Below are 18,672 nucleotides of genomic sequence, written 5' to 3' on the forward strand. Positions count from 1 at the left end.
GAAAAAGAAGAAAAAATAGAAAGAAGAAAGAAAAGAAAAGAGAAAAAGAAAAGATGAGGGGAAATAAATGAGGTCCAGTCCTCACTCCGGAAACCAAAACAGATCCGCCGAAAACGATATTGAAAAACCATAAAACGACTAAATAAATAAAACACTACATCAAATAAATTAAAAATAAATTAAAATACATTAATTTAAAATAAATAAACCAATATATTAATTAAATTAAAAACAACCATTCAGTGAAAATATACGTAAAAGCGGGTTATCACACTTCAAATCATGTTTTGTAATTTTTTTTTTTTTTTGACTTTTTTATGATGATTCAAAGCATGTTAGTTCTTAGGAATGTATTATGAATATGTTAGAAAAATATTTCAATTTTTGGAGTCCTTGGAGATGCTTTAAAATGGGTCAAATCTCGTGATTCAATGGTTTGCATTTTTAGTTAAAAGGTTTGGATCTTTTTATGAAAGTTTTATGTTAATGATTATTATATTTCTATTGGATGTTTTAAGTATGTTTTTAAACTTAAGATAGGAAAATATTTTTTGCAAAATTTCGGTTTGATCATGAGTTTTGAAGTTGGAAGAATTGCAACAAAAATAAGAGTTTTGGCTTTGGATGTTTTGATCCTAGGAATTTTTCCATAGTTCTGATTTGTTTTAGATTTTTCTAATATGATATTTGATTTTAGAACAAAATTTACATGAAGAATGTAAAGTTTGGTAATTTTTAGAATTAGGATGTGAAATCTTTAAGTTATGGATAAAATTGTCATTTCCCACATGTAGAGGGTAAAATGGTAATTTTAATTTAAGTTAGCATTTTTTCATGTTTTTAATTATTAGAGATAAAGTTTCTTACTTTTAGAATCTCTACTTACAGTTTCTCGTGTTCAAACTTGATTTTTTGTAAAATGTTACGATCGAGATAAGTTAACTCTTAAGTTACTATTACTTTACTGTATATGTGCGACTGGTAAGTGAACTATGGTTTATGTATGTATGTTATCATATATGACATGTCATGCTATGCCATTACATGTTTATATGTTACACATGATATATTTTATCATAAAATATTTATCTGTTACATAATCTATTTTGTCACATATTACTATCTGTTGCAAGTATGTCATGTTACTTTATATCATCTGTTACATGTATGTCATGTCATGTAATATTTACTGTTATATGTTACGCCATGTTACGAAATATTGTATGTTACATGTTACGCCATATTACGAAATATTGTCTGTTATATATTATGTCATGTTATCAAATATTGTCTATTATATGTTAGTCATGCTACGAAATGTTTTGTCTAAAAGTACGTCATGTCTTTCTACTTATGTTTTTGTCATGTTACGCTACGTCAAGACTTCTATCCTTTTGTTTCATGTCACGTTTCGTCTCGAATATAATTTGTGTATCTCGGGAACAACCTTTCAAGTCATGTCAAGTTCACGTTCATGTACGTCTTCTTGCAGTCAAGTTATTTTTCAAGTTCCGTTTAGTCATGTTTCAAGTTTACGTTCATGTTAAAGTTCATGCTCAAGTTCAGTTTGTTGAACAAGATTTCAAATTCATGTATTTCACGTTCATGCTATGTCAAGTTCACGTTCATGTCATGTTTTAAGTTCATGTTATTCAGATTAAATTCATGTCATGTCAAATTTAAGTTTAATTCATGTTTTAGTTCAAGTTATGTCAATTCATACCATGTTATATGTCAAGTTATATTATGCTTACTTATAACTTTGATTATGCATTCATACTTTTATTGTCATGCATGTATCATTAACCTGCGTGGATGTTCTCTATTAACTTGTTGAGATTTGTACTCAAATCTCATATTGTAGTCACAACTACCATTCCCCTCGAATAGTAGGCAATGAATCACGATAAGGATACGGAGCGGAGCCTGGCAGACTGGAGGACATTGATTAGATGCCGTTGAGATAACTCAACACTTACAACCTCCATAGTAGAGATGGGCTGAGTCAGAGTAATCACCTCTAACCTTTGACAGAGGAAAATTTTTACTCCGACTCCGATCGAAGTGTGATTGGGCCCAGGCTCACCTCCGAAGGCCCATACCCAATCCAAGGCCCAACAACCTAATTAGCTTCCAATTTTCAAAGAATTATGGAAAATAAAAATAAAAAAAACTTAAATACAAATTACAATGATTAAATTATATACATTACAAAACCAAAGAGTTGTAATTGAACAATGACAAACACAATAATATAATATGACAATATAAATTAAAATCGAGAAAGAAACAAAGTCTTGATTCTTGAAGCCGCTGCCAGTTGTCCTCGTCAGCTTTTATCTACAAAATAATACATCCAAAAATACTTTAAAAAATATAAAAAAATATAGTATGAATTATGAAATTGCCAACAATATTTTAAATGATTTAAATATACAACACATGAACACTACTCCTCATCCATATAACTTGTAAGACTCTCAATCATCACTCATACGCAATTATGTTAGGGTTCACAACTAGGTCTATAAAATCATAAAAATTAGAAATTATAAAATTAAAACATTACAAATATTTATATTATCATTTAAAAGCATATAAGCTGTAAAGTTACCTGAGTCAAACCTATAACCCTCGGATCAATGGTATCTAATCTAATGGGCATTTCACTTAGCCAGTTCTGTGTGCAAACAAGGGCCTCCACAGTTGTCGGTGACAATGAACTCCGATAAGCATCCAACACGTGACTTCCAGTGCTAAACGCCAACTCAGAAACAACTATAGTGATAAGAATAACTAGCACATCTCAGGCTATTTAGTAAAGAATAGAAAATTTGGTCGAATTAACCTTCCACGAAGTTAATAAAATAAATGCATCACTAGGTGCGTCACATCCAACATCATATATGTCGAGTTTCATTGAGTCGGAATGTCCAAGTACAATATGGCAGAACATGGAATCTAAAGCTGTTTGGCTATCGTCTTAAACTTGCCAAGCCTTTGGGGAAGCCCTCACATATCTCACAATGTTGCAGACTTTGGTAATGGAATCATCAACCTCCTTGAACCCCTTAGCAACTATGAGGTTGATGATATGAGCACAACATTGAATATGTATAAACTCACTTCCACAAATGATGTCATTTTTAGCCATTGTATTCCTCTTGAACCACTCAATTGCAGTGTCATTGGCACTGTCATTGTCAATTGTGATACAAATGACTTTTTTAATTCCCCAGTCTTGAATACAATCATCCATCGATACTCCAATGGATGAACCTTTGTGATCAACAATTTTTTTTAAATCTAATAATCTGCTTATACAGCGTCCACTCACTATCTACAAAGTGGGATGTGATAAATATGTAGCTGACATTCAGTATGGACGTTCATGTATCAATCTTAAATGACACTCTGTGTCCAATCTGACTAAACATCTCCTTCATTTCCGCCTTGTCCTTCGCATGCCTGTTCAAATAATCTCGCATCACTACATACAGTGAAGGCATGAGAAAATGTAGCTCAAGAGTCCTCACAATTTTGTTGAAGCCTTTTTTGTCAACAGTGGTAAAAGGCATATCATTAGTAATGATCATCTCTGCAAGCAATTCTCACAATATTTTCTCACTGTATTGAGGAATTGACAACTTCTTAACATGCGTACCGATACCATCAGTGGCCATTTGAGTTTCGTAACTGAAATTAGTTTGATTAGTGGCTGCCAATCCCTTTGCGGTCTTATATCATTGGCAACCATTAAGATGTGCTATTAATACACTGGTGCCTTGCTTTTTCGAATGACAATCACAAAGTTGCCCATAGTGGTGGCATCTTGCTTGCGGGCTCGCATGATCACCAAGAATTTTAGTGAAATGTTTCCATGTCTACAACCATTTTTTAGAAGCCGTGGTGGTCTATTGTGCTCAATGAGCATCTTCTCCTCTTCATTGAACATATCCTCATCTTCTAGTTCTATATCCATTGGGAGTTAACTACTTGCACAGGAAATAGCTGCTCTAAATGTTGCTCTAGATGAGGCTCTTGGGGTGGAAGTACCCACCATCATCGGTGTAAGAGCACTGGCATCATCTCCATAGACTCCACTTCCACTAGGTCTAGCATCTATATCACAATCAAAGAAACTAAAAAAATAAATTACTAGCAAAAAATTAGTTTGAATAAACATGTACTACTACTGCATATATTAGTTTCAATAAACATGTATTGTATGTTATTGGTCATTAACATATTAGTTTGCTTTGACATGCAAATTGCAGAAGAAAGAAGTACATGGGTATCTGCTAAAAAGAACAAGTGGTGAATCTTTTGAAGTGTTACATAGGATAATTTGAGTGGCAGTAGGTTATATCAATAAATTGATTTTTGAGTGGCAGCATTAGGGAAAATTGTTACGCATTTGAGGAAGTAGCAGCTTATATCAATAAATTAATTTTGTATGTATAAAAAGAACAAGAGGTGAATCTTTTTAAGTGTTGGATGGGTCAGTTTGGCAACCAACAAAAGTGAGAACTAGACGGAAAATGATCCCAATTGCCTAATGTAATGGCATAGTGCATATAGAGGGAGAGAAATGATCAAGGCTTCAAGAATCGTCAGAAGACCATGGAGGAGCTTAAGGATTTCTTTTATACATCCCTTTACCATTGGATGGCAGCATACACATGTTTCCACATTTAGCATTTAGGATCTTTTACACTCACTTACCTTTTTTAACTATGTGTATCTACCGGTATCCTTCTTGTAAGCTTGAGTAACACCTTTTTGCTCATTAATAAAATTATCTAATAAAAAAAAAACCATGGTTGTGGTCCATAAATGATTATGCATTCCCTTATAAGATCAAATTCAAAAGACACCTAACGGTCCTGGGCTCCCGTAGAAAATCTTTTTTTGATCCACTATAATTCCTCAATTAAAGAATGACCTGAAATCAGTACTTCTCTAACTATTTTTTCAAGAAAGTGGATGGTTGTTTGTAAATGAAACTAAAACTCTTAAAAACTTCGGTGTCATCACCCTTCTATAATAGCCGTTCCTTTGTCAATTTTCTTTAACCTATTTCTTTGACTTGCATGTAACAGCTGTTCCTTTGACAATTCACTTAATTACTAGATTGCACCTTCACAGTTCACTTAATTCCTTTACCAAACCTCTAAACTAAAACACTGCCAATTCATTAACAAAAATTGCACCTTCATAGTTCACAATTTCATTTTCACAAACACCTTCCCTACATAACACTGATGCATGTCACAGTATTTTATTCCACCGTAATCCTCTCCATTTTACATTTACAAGAAACACAACAGCTGATAACTAGACCTAAAACAATTAAAGCATCAAGTAATTAAGGCAACCCAACATCATGGCAAAAAATAAAATGGAGAAACTTAATTAATTTAGGGCTCAGAGTCTCGGACTACACTTATGATTTACGGCGTCGCAAAGGTTGAATGGCAACAGCGTAGACGACAACAAGATCATGATGACAAACGGGAATGGAGTAACTGAGACTCAAAGAGGGAATAGACACAACAGAGAAGATTCAAAAGAAAGGGAAAGAGAATAACCTGGGAAGAGAGGAAAGAAGAAGGGGGGTCCTATGTTTTGGACCCCCGTGTGATGAAACGATGCCATTCCACATTAAGTGGAACACTGATGTTTATTTATTTTATTTTTTAAAATCCTAATTTACATCTTATTTTATTTTTTTTAAATCCTAATTTACTTCAGAGCTTCATGGAGCTCCGATTTTGACTCCCGCTTCAATACTCATTCTCAGAGCCACTTCGACTTCGACTCTAACTTCCAACCACATCGACTCCGTTGGAGTCTGAATCGGAGTAGAGGTCAGATGGAGTTAGAGTGGGCGAATGGTTTGAACAGTCCTACTCCATAGTTAGATTCTTAGATAGTATTTTGGCATCGTTAGCCGAGTTACGCGAGTTGCTCGATGAACTAACCCAGTAGTATATTTTGATGTTATAATTGTAGAGCTCGATCTCCCATAATTTTGAGATTACAGTCTTCTGAGACCCACACTGTAATCATGGATAATTATTTTGCTAAGTATATATGGATCATATTTTAAGTATTTGAGATATTATCAGTTTGGTGTGTAGTGTTGCTCAAAGAAAAAAATTATCCATTACGAATATTGCATAATGCTAAATGCATGTTAGGAATATTATATCTTATATGTCATGAATATGAGTAGGTAACCTTGTGTTGTATATCTCGAAACTTCAAATATCCGTCTGATCCCAAGCTGAATTTGGGGTTGTCACATAGAACTAAAATGTAAATGTCATATACGCATAGCCCGTAACGTAGGAGTAAAAATTCATCCCCCATCTTCTTTTTTTTATAGAAATGTGTAAAAATTGTCATCAATATTAATTTAAAGTGTTAAAAATTGATAAACATCTTTTATATTTTTTTATTTAAATATGTTTTTAATAATTTAGATATTACAACATGAAGATATATAGATACAGTATGTTAAAGTTGTCTTTAAAAAAAAAAAAAAATCTACCATTTGATGCTTTCTAATGAAATTCTAATATCGATATTTACAATATTAATTTAAGGTTTCGTTGCATCTTAAATTTCAGTATCTTTTTGTTGGATTAAAAAAATTTAAATAGATTTAGATATTTGTTAAATTTCATTAATTTTGTTTGTGGGGATGCTTTCCATTTATAATATGATTAAAATTTGTTTGCATGTTCATACATGTGATAACTTGTATGTGTGTCTGTGAAGAGAGAGAGAGAGAGAGAGAGAGAGAGAGAGAGAGAGAAATGATAGCTCTTTGTACCAAAATTTAGTGTCCACAAAATCCTACTAATTCTATTATTTCCAATATAGCATGATTTCGAGAGTTCAAAAATACAACTTTTATGTAGCATATTTTTTATGCATTTTTTCTATTCTCATCAAACACCTTAACATTGTAATTATATAACTACATAAAATGCTGACATAAGGTGTACTGTTTGTTAACAAAACTGAAATAGATTAGAGGAGAAAATAAGTTTGAAGAAGAGAAGGAGAGTTCCAAATTGATTCTTATTCAGTTTGATTACATTTTACAATGAAACCTCTGTATTTATATGTAAAGATATGAGAGAGAAATGAAGGGAAATGTAACTAAAAGTAACTAACTTTGATATTGACCAATAGAAACATTACACTTATTTCATCTTACTTCTATACTCTATTTTACAATGTATTAAATCTGTAATAGTCCCCCTCAAGATGATGTGTATATATTATGCACATTCATCTTGGATAACAAGGACTCAAAAAGTTTAGAACCTAAGGGCTTGGTCATCAAATCTGCAACTTGGTGAATTGAATGAACATGTAAAGTAGTTAGTGATCCCTCTAGAATCTTCTCATGCACTAAATGACAATCTAACTCAATGTGTTTAGTGCATTCATGATAGACTGGATTGGTTGTTATGTGAACTGTAGCTTAGTTATCACAAAATAGAAGTGCTAGTAGAGGATGTAGTTGATGTAGATCAGTAAGCAAGGCTCGAATCCAAGTGATTTCACAAGCTGTATAGGTCATTGACCTATATTAAGCTTTTGCAGAAGATTTAGAAACTGTATGTTGTTTCTTGGATTTTCAAGACACAAGTGACTTACCAATAAAGATGCAATATCCACTGAGTGAGCGACGGGTATCAGGGAAACTATCCCAATCTGAGTCTGAAAAAGCTTTAATATGAACACTAGAAAAGGCTGGAAAAAACAAACCCTGACCAGGAGACAACTTAAGATATTTGAGAATTCTTAAGGCAACTTGTAAGTGTGGTACATAAGGACAGTCCAAAAATTGACGTAAATGATGGAGTGCATATGTAATATCTAGTCTGGTATGAGTAAGGTAGAGTAATATGCCAATCAACCTTCTATAAGCAGAAATATCATAAACTATTTCTCCATCATCTTTAGATAACTTGGAATGAGTATCCATAGGAAAAGGAACTGGTTTTATAGCAAGTAAACCAGAATCTGAGATCAACTCTAGAGTGTATTTTCTTTGAGATATAGAAATGCCTTTCTGTGAATGTACAATCTCCATTCTAAGAAAAAATTTGGCTGGACCCAAATCTTTCAACTTGAACTGAGCACTTAAAGATGCTTTGACAAATTCAATGGCATATAAGTCACTACTAGAAAAAAGAAAGTCATCAACATAAAGTAATAAGGCCACAAATGAATTGCCTTCCTTTTCAGTAAACAATGAGTAATTTGCCTTTGATTGTGAGAAATCAATATCAAACAAAACAGATGTGAACTTTGAATTCCATTGTCTAGAGGCTTGTTTTAAGCCGTATAAAAATCTTTGCAGCTTGCATACTCTTGTGTCCCCCTTACTAAGGTAACGGGGATGTGCTTTCATGAAAACTTCTTCATCTAACTCTCCATATAGGAAAACATTGTTGAGATCTAAATGAAAGATATGCCAATTATGGATAGCAACAAGAGATAAAAACACATATGATAGTAACCATTTTTGCAACAGGTGAGAAAGTTAAAAAAGTCTAGACCTTCCTTTTGAGTATACCCTTTGGCAATAAATCTTATCTTATGTCTCACAATCAAATGTACCTCTAGATTTTTGAGAAGAATATATACTCACTGCTAATTATCTTATAAACAGAATTCCATCTTTAGTTCTAACTAATAAAATCTCCACATGAGATTCTTTACAATTCATTTCCATTATACAATCACCTGAGGAATTTTGGTTGTTTATGTTATGCTTCCACTCTTGCCTAAAACAGAACAAAATTTTCTTTTAGAGCAAGAAAATGTATTTTTATAGGGTATCCTTTTGGTATAAAAGGATATAAACTCTTTGATCTTGAAGAGCATACATTTCTCATTTTCAGATATGTAGTTTTTCATGAGTCCAATTTTCCATTTCATTCTCAGTCCAATGCTTCAAATTCTAGTTTGGAAAAACCTATAGAAAATCATGATGTTCTTCCTAAATTCATTCTTGATTGTACTAAAACTTTCACATAATCTGAATCCTCTCCATCTCAAATACATTCTATTAATCCAGTTACTACATATACCACAAATTTACCATCTCTAAATGATGAAACTCACTTTCTACCTATTAGAAGGTCAACTAGGCAACAAAAAGCACCTGATTACTTGCAAATTTATCACTGCAATCTGGCTGCTTTTAGTTCTCCAGCATTTTCTAAAGATCATGTCCTATGTTTAGGTAACAAATATAGCATTTCTAAAGTATTGTCTTACTCTAAATTGTCCCCATCACATAAAGCTTTTTCTGTTGCTATCTCTTCTGATTTGGAATCCACTTTTTATTACCAAGCTATTAAGCATGCTCATTGGAGTGATGCTATGTTTGCAAAATTATCTGCTTTAGAATCTAATAACACTTGGGCCCTTACAACACTACCTCCAAACAAAATACCTATAGGTTGTAAGTGGGTATATAAAACTATTTAATAAGTGTTGATGTTTTCTCTTAACTATAGAATTTTGTTGGGTTGTTTCTACCAAAGTTTTGAAATCCGTTCTGGAGACCATTCCGGTTGAGACACTGGAATGGAATATTTCGGTACCGGTACGTTTCGGTGTACCGTTTCGGAATTAATTATATATTATATATGAATATTTATATGTATATATAAACTAACAATTAATAAAATAAATATATATATGTAAGTGTGTATCATGTATATGTGTATATATATAGAAGAATTAAAGATTTATAAAATGAATATATATTGAAAAAAATCACAAACTTGAGTTGAGATACAAAAATAAAGGAAAAATTAAAGAATAGACAGATTATTAAAAGTAATAATACTTTTAGTGCATGGAAATGGGTATTTGAATTCTAAAAGTACAATTTTATCCATTATTTTTCAACTTATTTACAAGAGAGCCATTTTTTTAATTTGAATTTTAATTTCGAATCGGAATTACTCTTCCGGCCGGAATACCGGAATCCAGCCAGAATTGATCAGAATGGCCAGAATTTGACCCGAAACGGAATAGATACCTACCCCATTCCGGTCACTGTTCCGGCACGAAAAATTCCGGTCATTCCGGCCGAAACGGAACGATTTTTAAAATTTTGGTTTCTACACATGATACTTGATGTATGATTCATTTTGAAGCAAAAAACTCTGTCATTTTAAATTCTAAGCCATTATCACTTCTTACATATTGTATTTTTGTTCAAACTGTGTTAATCAGATTATAGAAAGTAATGAATATATTCCTAACTTCACCCAAGTGAGCCTAGAATGATCATCAACTAAAGTAAGGAAAAATCTGGAACCATTATGAGTAGGAATAGAGAATGAACCCCATATATTACAATGAACTAGATGAAAAGGAAAACTTTCATTATATGAATGTATCTAAAATGACAGTCTTTTTTGTTTTGCTAAAGGGCAAACTGTACAATGATCAACAATTCTATCTTTATCTAAGAAGGAAATATTGGATATATTTTTGGAAAGAAGTAACAATCAAGACATAGAGGGATGTCCTAATCTGCTATGCCAAACTTTAGAATTTATGGTAGAATTCACTAGATTTGATTTGTTTTGACTCTCAACAGCATTAACACCTGATTCGTGAAGTATGTATAGGTCAGCTGATCTTCTAGCTATCCTAGTCATCTTCTATGGGGTAAACTCCTGAATAAAACAAGAATCAGGTAAGAAAAGAAAGCAACATTTCTGAGATGAAGTAATTTTACTCACTGAGAGAAAAGATGGTATGCAAAGTACATCTTTTAGGATTAAATTTTCAAACAATTAAACTATGCCAAGATGAGTAACATGCACAATATCACCATTTAGAAGTTTGGTTGAGGTATGTAAAGACTTTGTAATAGATGTACATGTATCAATTGAATGAATAATGTGATCTATAGCTCCCGTGTCTATAATCCAACTAGTGTCAGATAATAGAGGAGAAACTAAGGTACTTGAAGAAAGGCTGGAATGAAATGATATACCTTGAAGAGATCTAGAATTAGAAGTAACATTTGCTGCTTGGTGGTTTGTATTATTAGTAAGTTGTGAGTGGATTAAAGCTAACAAATTTTGACAATCTTCTTGAGAGAATGGTAGTTGATTATAAGACTCAAAATGTGTACTCAAAGTCTGGCCTGATACTTGATTAGCTGCTGTAAACTTTCTCTTTTGTTGAAAACTTGAATCCTGCTTGAACCCTGGATGGTAGCCATGTATCTTGTAACATTTGTCAACTGTATGATTGTTTATGCCATAATGGGTGCAAAGTAATTTCTCTTTTCGTGGCTGCTGTTTTCCATAAATAAATCTTGTATTGTCCACCACTTTCTTGTTCATGAAAGCCATAGTATCTATCATATTGTTTTTACTGATTTCTCGTTGCTTCTCTTCTTGAACTACCAAGGAGAACACTTTAGTGATATTTGGTATAGGCTCTATCATCAAGATTTGTCATCTCACATGAGAAAACCACTCAGTTAACCCCGTCAAAAATTGTATAACATGCTGCCTATCTTGGTAATCCAAGAAAACTTTTATAGCCCCACAATTATAGTTTTGTAATGCACCACAAGAACAAGTAGGAATTTGATTATATTCAAGTAATTCATCCCATAAACACTTGAATCTTGTGTAATAGTCTCTTACCAACATATCTTCTTGCATTAATGCTGACAAATCTTTTTGTAATTGAATGATTCTTGGCCTCCTTGTATAAAGCAATTCTTCAAATCTTGCTACATATCTTTTGTTGTTCTTGCACAAATAATGCTTCCACCAATATCTCTAGCCACAAAATTAATGATCCAAGAAGAAACTATGTTATTACATTGTTCCAACATTTTGTACGAAGGATCTATCGAACTCTGACAAACAATTGATCCATTTACAAAGCCAACCTTATTCTTTGCTTTCAAAGCCATTATCATGGATCTGCTCCATGTATGATAGTTTTCCCTAGTGAGGACACTTGACACCAGCATGGTGCCTTGTGAATTACCATTTTGTAGATAATAAGGACTTGCAAAACTCTACATATTCAATGAAATAGAAGCGGAAGAATCCATAGCGGACCCCATTTTAAGGCATCAGCTTTGATACCATGAAACAGAGCAGAGGAGAAAAGAAGTTTGAAGAAGAGAAGGAGAGTTCCAAACTGATTCTTATTCAATATGATTACATTTTACAATGAAACCTCTGTATTTATATGTAAAGATACAAGAGGGAAATGTAACTAAAAGTAACTAATTTTGATATTGACCAATAGAAACATTACGCATATTTTATCTTACTTTTATACACTATTTTACATGTATTAAATGTCATAAAAATTGTTACTTAAATTTCTATAGTTTGCTAATCCTCCAAACTTGTATGGATCTATCATTTCTCTTAACTTTGTATTAAGTTTACTTTAACTTATACAAATCTATGACTTGTTTGAACTTTGTATATATTTAAATTCTCATTTTGTTATTCATTGTGAAGTGACATGTAACTAAGTAAGATCTAATTTACTATCATATTTGTAAATTTATTCAATATTAACACTTACTACATATCATAATTATATTTATTAATCAAAATTTAATTATTATTTATTTTTATAAAAAGTTTTGAATTTTAATAATAATTCTCATATTTTTGCAACTGAACACACGTGCATTACATGTTGTGCCTTACTAGTATAAAGCTTTTTTTTATTATTTAGTAAAATATATTTCAATCATTAATAACGGGACATTACAACTTTGACCTGAAACATATAAGAAAACTCCCAGATTACAAGCCAATTACAACTTTAATAGCTCCCAATACACAAATTTCTTTGTGACTGACATGGTCTTGTCCATGTTGTAATTCTCTACAGACCAACCGTCTAAGAAACAACACTCTGTTAACAAACCCCATACTCTATTTAAGATGGAGTAGATGACATATTCTATGAACAAAAGTTCAAGAGACAATATCTTTTTCTTTTTTATTTTTTTTTCCTAAAACAAAAGAAATAATAGAAAAATAAAGATACATGGGAAAATAAAGAATTACAGCTTGGAAAGCTGTAGATCCGCATTTTCAACATTTGAGGAAAACAAAAAACACCAACAAAGCGACTGTGGTGGCGCATCACACGTGTACCCTGAAAGTATGGCAGGCAGTCGGGTCTGAAGAAACCGATGGCCCTGCTCCCATAAAGGTCTCACATGGCCGGAACAGAGGTCCCCTTGCGGTGGCGCGTGAATGTTGGACCATGCGTGTGGCTCACACATTGTTCTATTTGACAAAATTATTCACCCGTCTGAAGGATCAGCACCTCAGAAATCTTGCGGGTAGGGGTACATGGTGGTCGTTGGGCTCTGAAGAATAACATATCAACCTTTCGCCATATTGTAAACAGAAACAAAAACTAAGAAAAGAAAGAGAAAAAACTAGAGATAAGAGGGAGGAGGGAGGAGCCGAAGCTCCAACCCCTATGGATTGGTTTTTGTTGAGGGGTTGGAGAGAAAATGGAGCGTATCCAACAAATAATTAGACAAGGGTGAGAAGAGTAATGGGGTTGCCCACCTTACTAGTATAAAGCTAATCCAAAAGATATATCTTTATCGAAAAACTCTATTTTAAATTACCGCCCCATACTTTAACGTATAATCACCTAAACACAATTTAAACATTTGTTCAGAAGTCGTAGACTCGGAAGCTAGATCGATATTTCTCAGATCTCGTTTGTAACTTGAATAGTTAAGTTTAATTTTAAATTGAATCCAATATTCAATTCTCAAATTACTAACTAATCTCAATTCAAAATTTATTTGCATGTGGGACCCATAATTTTTTTTAACTTAACACATTTTTACACATGAGACTCATAACTTTTTTTAACTTTCCATAAATACATCTAAACTCATCTTCGGTGGGTCTCACAAAACTCATTCCACCATCTTAACTCACTATTATTTAAAAAAAATTTAATTCATCTCAACTTAGTTCAACATCTAAACGAGACCTCACTCTCTCCTGAAGAGACAGTTTAAATTGAGAAATACTCTCAACTTATTTCATAATTATAACTTTATCAAATTCTCACATAAAATATAGTAAATAATTTATTTTTTTAATTTTAATTCAATTTTTAAAAATTTAAAAATAATAATAATATTAAAATATAATATTTTATTTAACTTTTAATTTTAATTTAAAATCATATCTTTTCATCCACTCTCAAAAAATCTCCTTTCTTTTTGGAAACTGCTATGCCTACTGCTTGGGAGCTCTCGCTAGGCTTTTTTTTATTATTTATTTTTATTTTTTATTTTTTTTACATCATGTTTTTTACACTTTTTAATATTTTTAAAAATTAAAAAAATTATAATATTATTAAATAATAATTTCTTAATTATTAAAAAAAAATTAAAAAAAAGAAAAAGAAAAGAAAGAGGAGCGGTAAGCTCCAGCGGGATCCCAGCATTTTCCTTTCTTTTTAGGTTATTACCGATTGGGCCTTCCGTAGTCCGTACTTCACAAGACGCTCCGCTCATTTGAACTTTATCACGAGAGCAGGGAAGCCATGTCTGCCACCGCGTCTTCCCTCGCCCTCCCATCTCTCGCCCCTAAAACCCTATTCCCCTACAATTCCAAACCCACTTCGCTCTCTCTGTTCTCTCTCTCCCCTTCTCCTCTCAGCGTTCATTGCAAGCCCATTTCCGTTTCCGCTTCGTTTCTTCACTGTTCGCCGCCCTCCCGGTTCGTCCCGAATGTCGCCATTTCTTCCGAGGTCGACCAAGAGGAGGAGGTCTTGAGCGATGGCGACGAGGTTGGCTTTTCCCCTGACCTCACACTCTTCGTGGGTAATCTTCCTTTCAGTGTTGACAGTGCTCAGCTCGCCGGCTTGTTCGAATGCGCTGGAAATGTTGAAATGGTCGAGGTATTATTTAAGCTCCATTTTTTCCTGTTGCATGCATCCATAGACTATATGGTTACAAAAATACTTATTATTTTTTGAGGGGATGTAGCCGAGAACCCACCGAATAAGGCATTTTTTTGGTTCATTTTTTTAATATTCTTAAATAAAAAAAATTCACAACATCACTAAAAAAAAAAAATTCCTTCATCACTAAGTTGATTAAGTAAAAAAAAAAAAAAAAAAAACTTTCGGGACACAAAGGACCCAAATTCGGGTCCCAAAGCATTTCACTTATTTTTTTGTGCATACATTGTTTTGTTTTTGTTTTAAGAAACCCGATTGGTTAGATGTGATGAGTTCTTTGCGATTGACAGATTATTTATGACAAGACGACTGGAAGAAGCAGAGGATTTGGATTTGTAACCATGTCTACAGTTGAGGAAGTTAACGCTGCTGCTCAACAGTTCAATGGCTATGTAAGTACATCATGTGTTATTACTTGGTTTGATTAGGCGTTCTTTGTGGCCTTGTCACTTTGAGAAGTTGGATTGCAGTAGTTATGTTTACTATATTAAAGGAAAAAGAACTACATTGTTTCTTCAAAATATTTTTTTACATCAATTCCTAACTTTTTAAACTGAGTTTGAGCTCAAAATTACTCGTGCCACAAAAGTTTATTGGTGGTGGCGGAGATTTTTATTAAATTTAGAGACAAGGTCAAGTTCGGTTCAAGTGGGAAAAAATAAAGTTTATATATTTTGTGCAATTTTGAGGATGTCATTGCTTTTTATAGTAGTAATTGCGAGGTATCCAATTTCGGTTTACTTATCATGAGTTAATGTTCTTGATCGCTGGGTTTATGGGTTTATTGCATCTGAGGTACAACTTCGTGATATTTGACAGGAACTCGAGGGAAGGGCACTGAGGGTGAATTCTGGGCCTCCTCCACCTAGGAGGGAGGATTCCTCCTTTAGAAGCAATGGACGTGGTCCAGGTTTTGGTGCTGGCCACCGTGTTCATGTGGGTAACCTTGCTTGGGATGTTGATGATTTGGCACTTGAGAGTTTGTTTAGTGAGCAAGGAAAGGTTGCTGAAGCAAGGGTGGTTCATGATAGGGAGAGTGGCAGATCAAGAGGCTTTGGTTTTGTAACCTACAGCTCTGCGATAGGTGCCAACAATGCTATTGAATCCTTGAATGGTGTTGTAAGTATATCATCTTTATTCACTGCGATATTATGAATTGTTAGTGTATGTGTTTTGACCAATCATGAGTCACAAGATACATCTAGAAGTCTCATCGAAATGATCGATCGATAATAAGCTTTAATGTAATTAATTATCCGTCTTCTTGAGGGTCTATTCTATACATTTGTTGGTTATATTGGACACACATTAATTGATGTTCACTTGTTAAACCCCAAAGGGTTGCCCAAGTGGTGAAGACCTTGGTCTTGGGGTATCACTCCCCTTAAGGTCCAATGTTTAACATCTCATGGATGCAAACAATCCTTTGCAGCCACATCCCTTGGTGAAAAGCCAACGATTTAATCAGTTCCGTGTAGGGAACTTCCGAGGGTGTGGTGCATGAGACCGAGGTTTACTTTGCAGAGATGGATTCAAAGGGCCCTGCCTTGGAGAGGTTCCCCGACATTAAAAAAAAAAATGTTCACTTGTAAACAAAAAATGTTTGGTAAAGATATTTTCTGAATATCATTCTCACCCATGTCTGTCTATGAGTTAGATTGGAAGATCATTAAATTCAAGTACTATACTTGTAAGTCTTAAAGTTTTTTATGATTTAAGTTATTTCATCTTGTACTTGTATAAGAAAAAAAAAGAAAAAGTTATTGCATCTAATGTATAGTCAGTTACACTTAGGCTGACACTTTTGTGCTAGTCAAGTTTATGAGAACACTCGCCGCATCAATATAGATAGCCACTAATGTTGATTGGCTTATTAATCTAGATAGCCACTAATGTTGATTGGCTTATTAATCTATGTATGCTAACGTGTTTTTATTCTTTTATAGATACTGTGTCTTGGCTATTTGCTCTATATTTATACGTTGAATCTTGAAAGTAATATTTTTACATATTATGTATATATATGTATATTTATTTATATGTTTAATTATTTGACTAGTTTGCATTAAGGCATGGTAATTGTATGATGGTAAATCAATCATCTTAAGTGTCCGATCTGATTGAGTTTCGTGCTTTCACAATAAGAAAATTTTTCTTGGTGTAGGACTTGAATGGCAGAGCCCTACGCGTCAGTGCAGCAGAAGCTAGGCCAAGACGTCAATTTTGATTTTTGAATGTATTGTGTTGTCGACCAACAAAAGGCAGGGTATAACTCTGAACCTATTGTCATATAATTGGGTCTTCAATTGGTTTGAATCTCCATGACTTTTTTGTATATCTAGACAATCATGACTAGTGTTGCTCTTGTATATGTCCCGTGTACTTGGGCTATACCTATTTCTATCAATAAAACTTGTTTAATGATAAAACAAAAAAACATAAATGGTTCTAAATTATCTGTGCTATCACTTCCTTCCTCATTACCCCAAGTGTGTGTTTTGCATGGTATAAGAAAATTTGTTGGAAATCTTTTGTTTTGTTTATGTTCTTTCTGTAGTTGCACAGGTCCTGAGGTACATACTTCTTGTTATCAGAATGAATATGAGCTTTAACTTGTTACCTCATTGCTGCACTTATTTATTTTATTTTTATTTCTTTGTCCTTAGTTTTTAAATGCAAAACCGCCAACTTCTCTTTCAGGGACATGCTGTGCAAGCGTGGATTCTATTGCTTCAAGAATTTACAGAAAAGAGTTTCCGTGTTTTGATAAGTTACAGAAAATTTCCCTGAACTGCACTGTTTCTGGGCCTTCAGATGCACAAGAGCTGATAAACATGCTCTGAAGGATCATTGATTTTGTATGCTTTGAATACCATAATCAAGATTCAAAGCTAATCTCATCTCATCTCTGTGGTACTAAAGCGAGGCCTAAAACTTTGTGAATCTTGTGAGAATTAACACTACGAGGTAAGCCCACTTGAACACTTAACGCCTCACCTCTTCCTTTCGGGCTTTTTGGGCCTGAAGAAATAACCAGTGGCAAGTAGTGTCCCGCTATATTCTCATACAAGCACAGGCATTGAGAGCCCATGCCTCCGTATCACTATAATTTCCTACGAGTCAGATTTTGGCTGCTACTACCATGAGAGGAAGCAGATGTGGCCTCGTTATCTCATGTTTATTGAAATTTTTTAAAATTTTTTTGATCTCAATCTAAATATTTTTACCCCTTATCTCGAGTTTTGTAACACATAAACACCAAAGGAACTTGTATAAAACTAAAAAGTTCAATATTGTTGTAAACTTTACTTGCTCTAGGTGCGAAAATGTGATCAACTCTATTCGACTCGGGAATGGACTTGGAATTTGGTTGGGACATAGATGGCCACTTTCTCCAAAACTTTTAAGAAAACTTGGTTGAGTATATGCTAATTTATACTCATAAAGTCAAAAAGACACAAGAAGTGAAAATGAATCGAGATATAAATACCAACGAAAATTACAACCAATTGTCCTGATAGCCTAGTGCAAGAGTTTTTGATAAAGAACCATAGATTCAAAGCAAAAGAATCCTGCTTAAATGAGATTTGACAAGCACAGGAGGCAACAACATTGTGAATA

At 33.4% G+C, this 18,672-nt stretch overlaps 1 protein-coding gene across 1 annotated transcript; it reads left to right on the top strand.

The window, feature by feature from the left end:
- The first annotated feature begins 14,551 nt into the window (after positions 1 to 14,551).
- On the top strand, positions 14,552 to 17,956 carry LOC122278055 (29 kDa ribonucleoprotein A, chloroplastic-like). Its single transcript, XM_043088127.1, has 5 exons — positions 14,552 to 14,988; positions 15,342 to 15,443; positions 15,871 to 16,170; positions 17,216 to 17,317; positions 17,752 to 17,956. Exons 1-4 carry the CDS (start codon positions 14,632 to 14,634, stop codon positions 17,276 to 17,278), a joined length of 822 nt encoding a protein of 273 aa, XP_042944061.1. The 5' UTR covers positions 14,552 to 14,631; the 3' UTR covers positions 17,279 to 17,317; positions 17,752 to 17,956.
- The last annotated feature ends 716 nt before the right edge of the window (positions 17,957 to 18,672 follow it).

Source organism: Carya illinoinensis, chromosome 10, assembly GCF_018687715.1.
Source record: "Carya illinoinensis cultivar Pawnee chromosome 10, C.illinoinensisPawnee_v1, whole genome shotgun sequence".
Taxonomy (NCBI): Eukaryota; Viridiplantae; Streptophyta; class Magnoliopsida; order Fagales; family Juglandaceae; genus Carya; species Carya illinoinensis.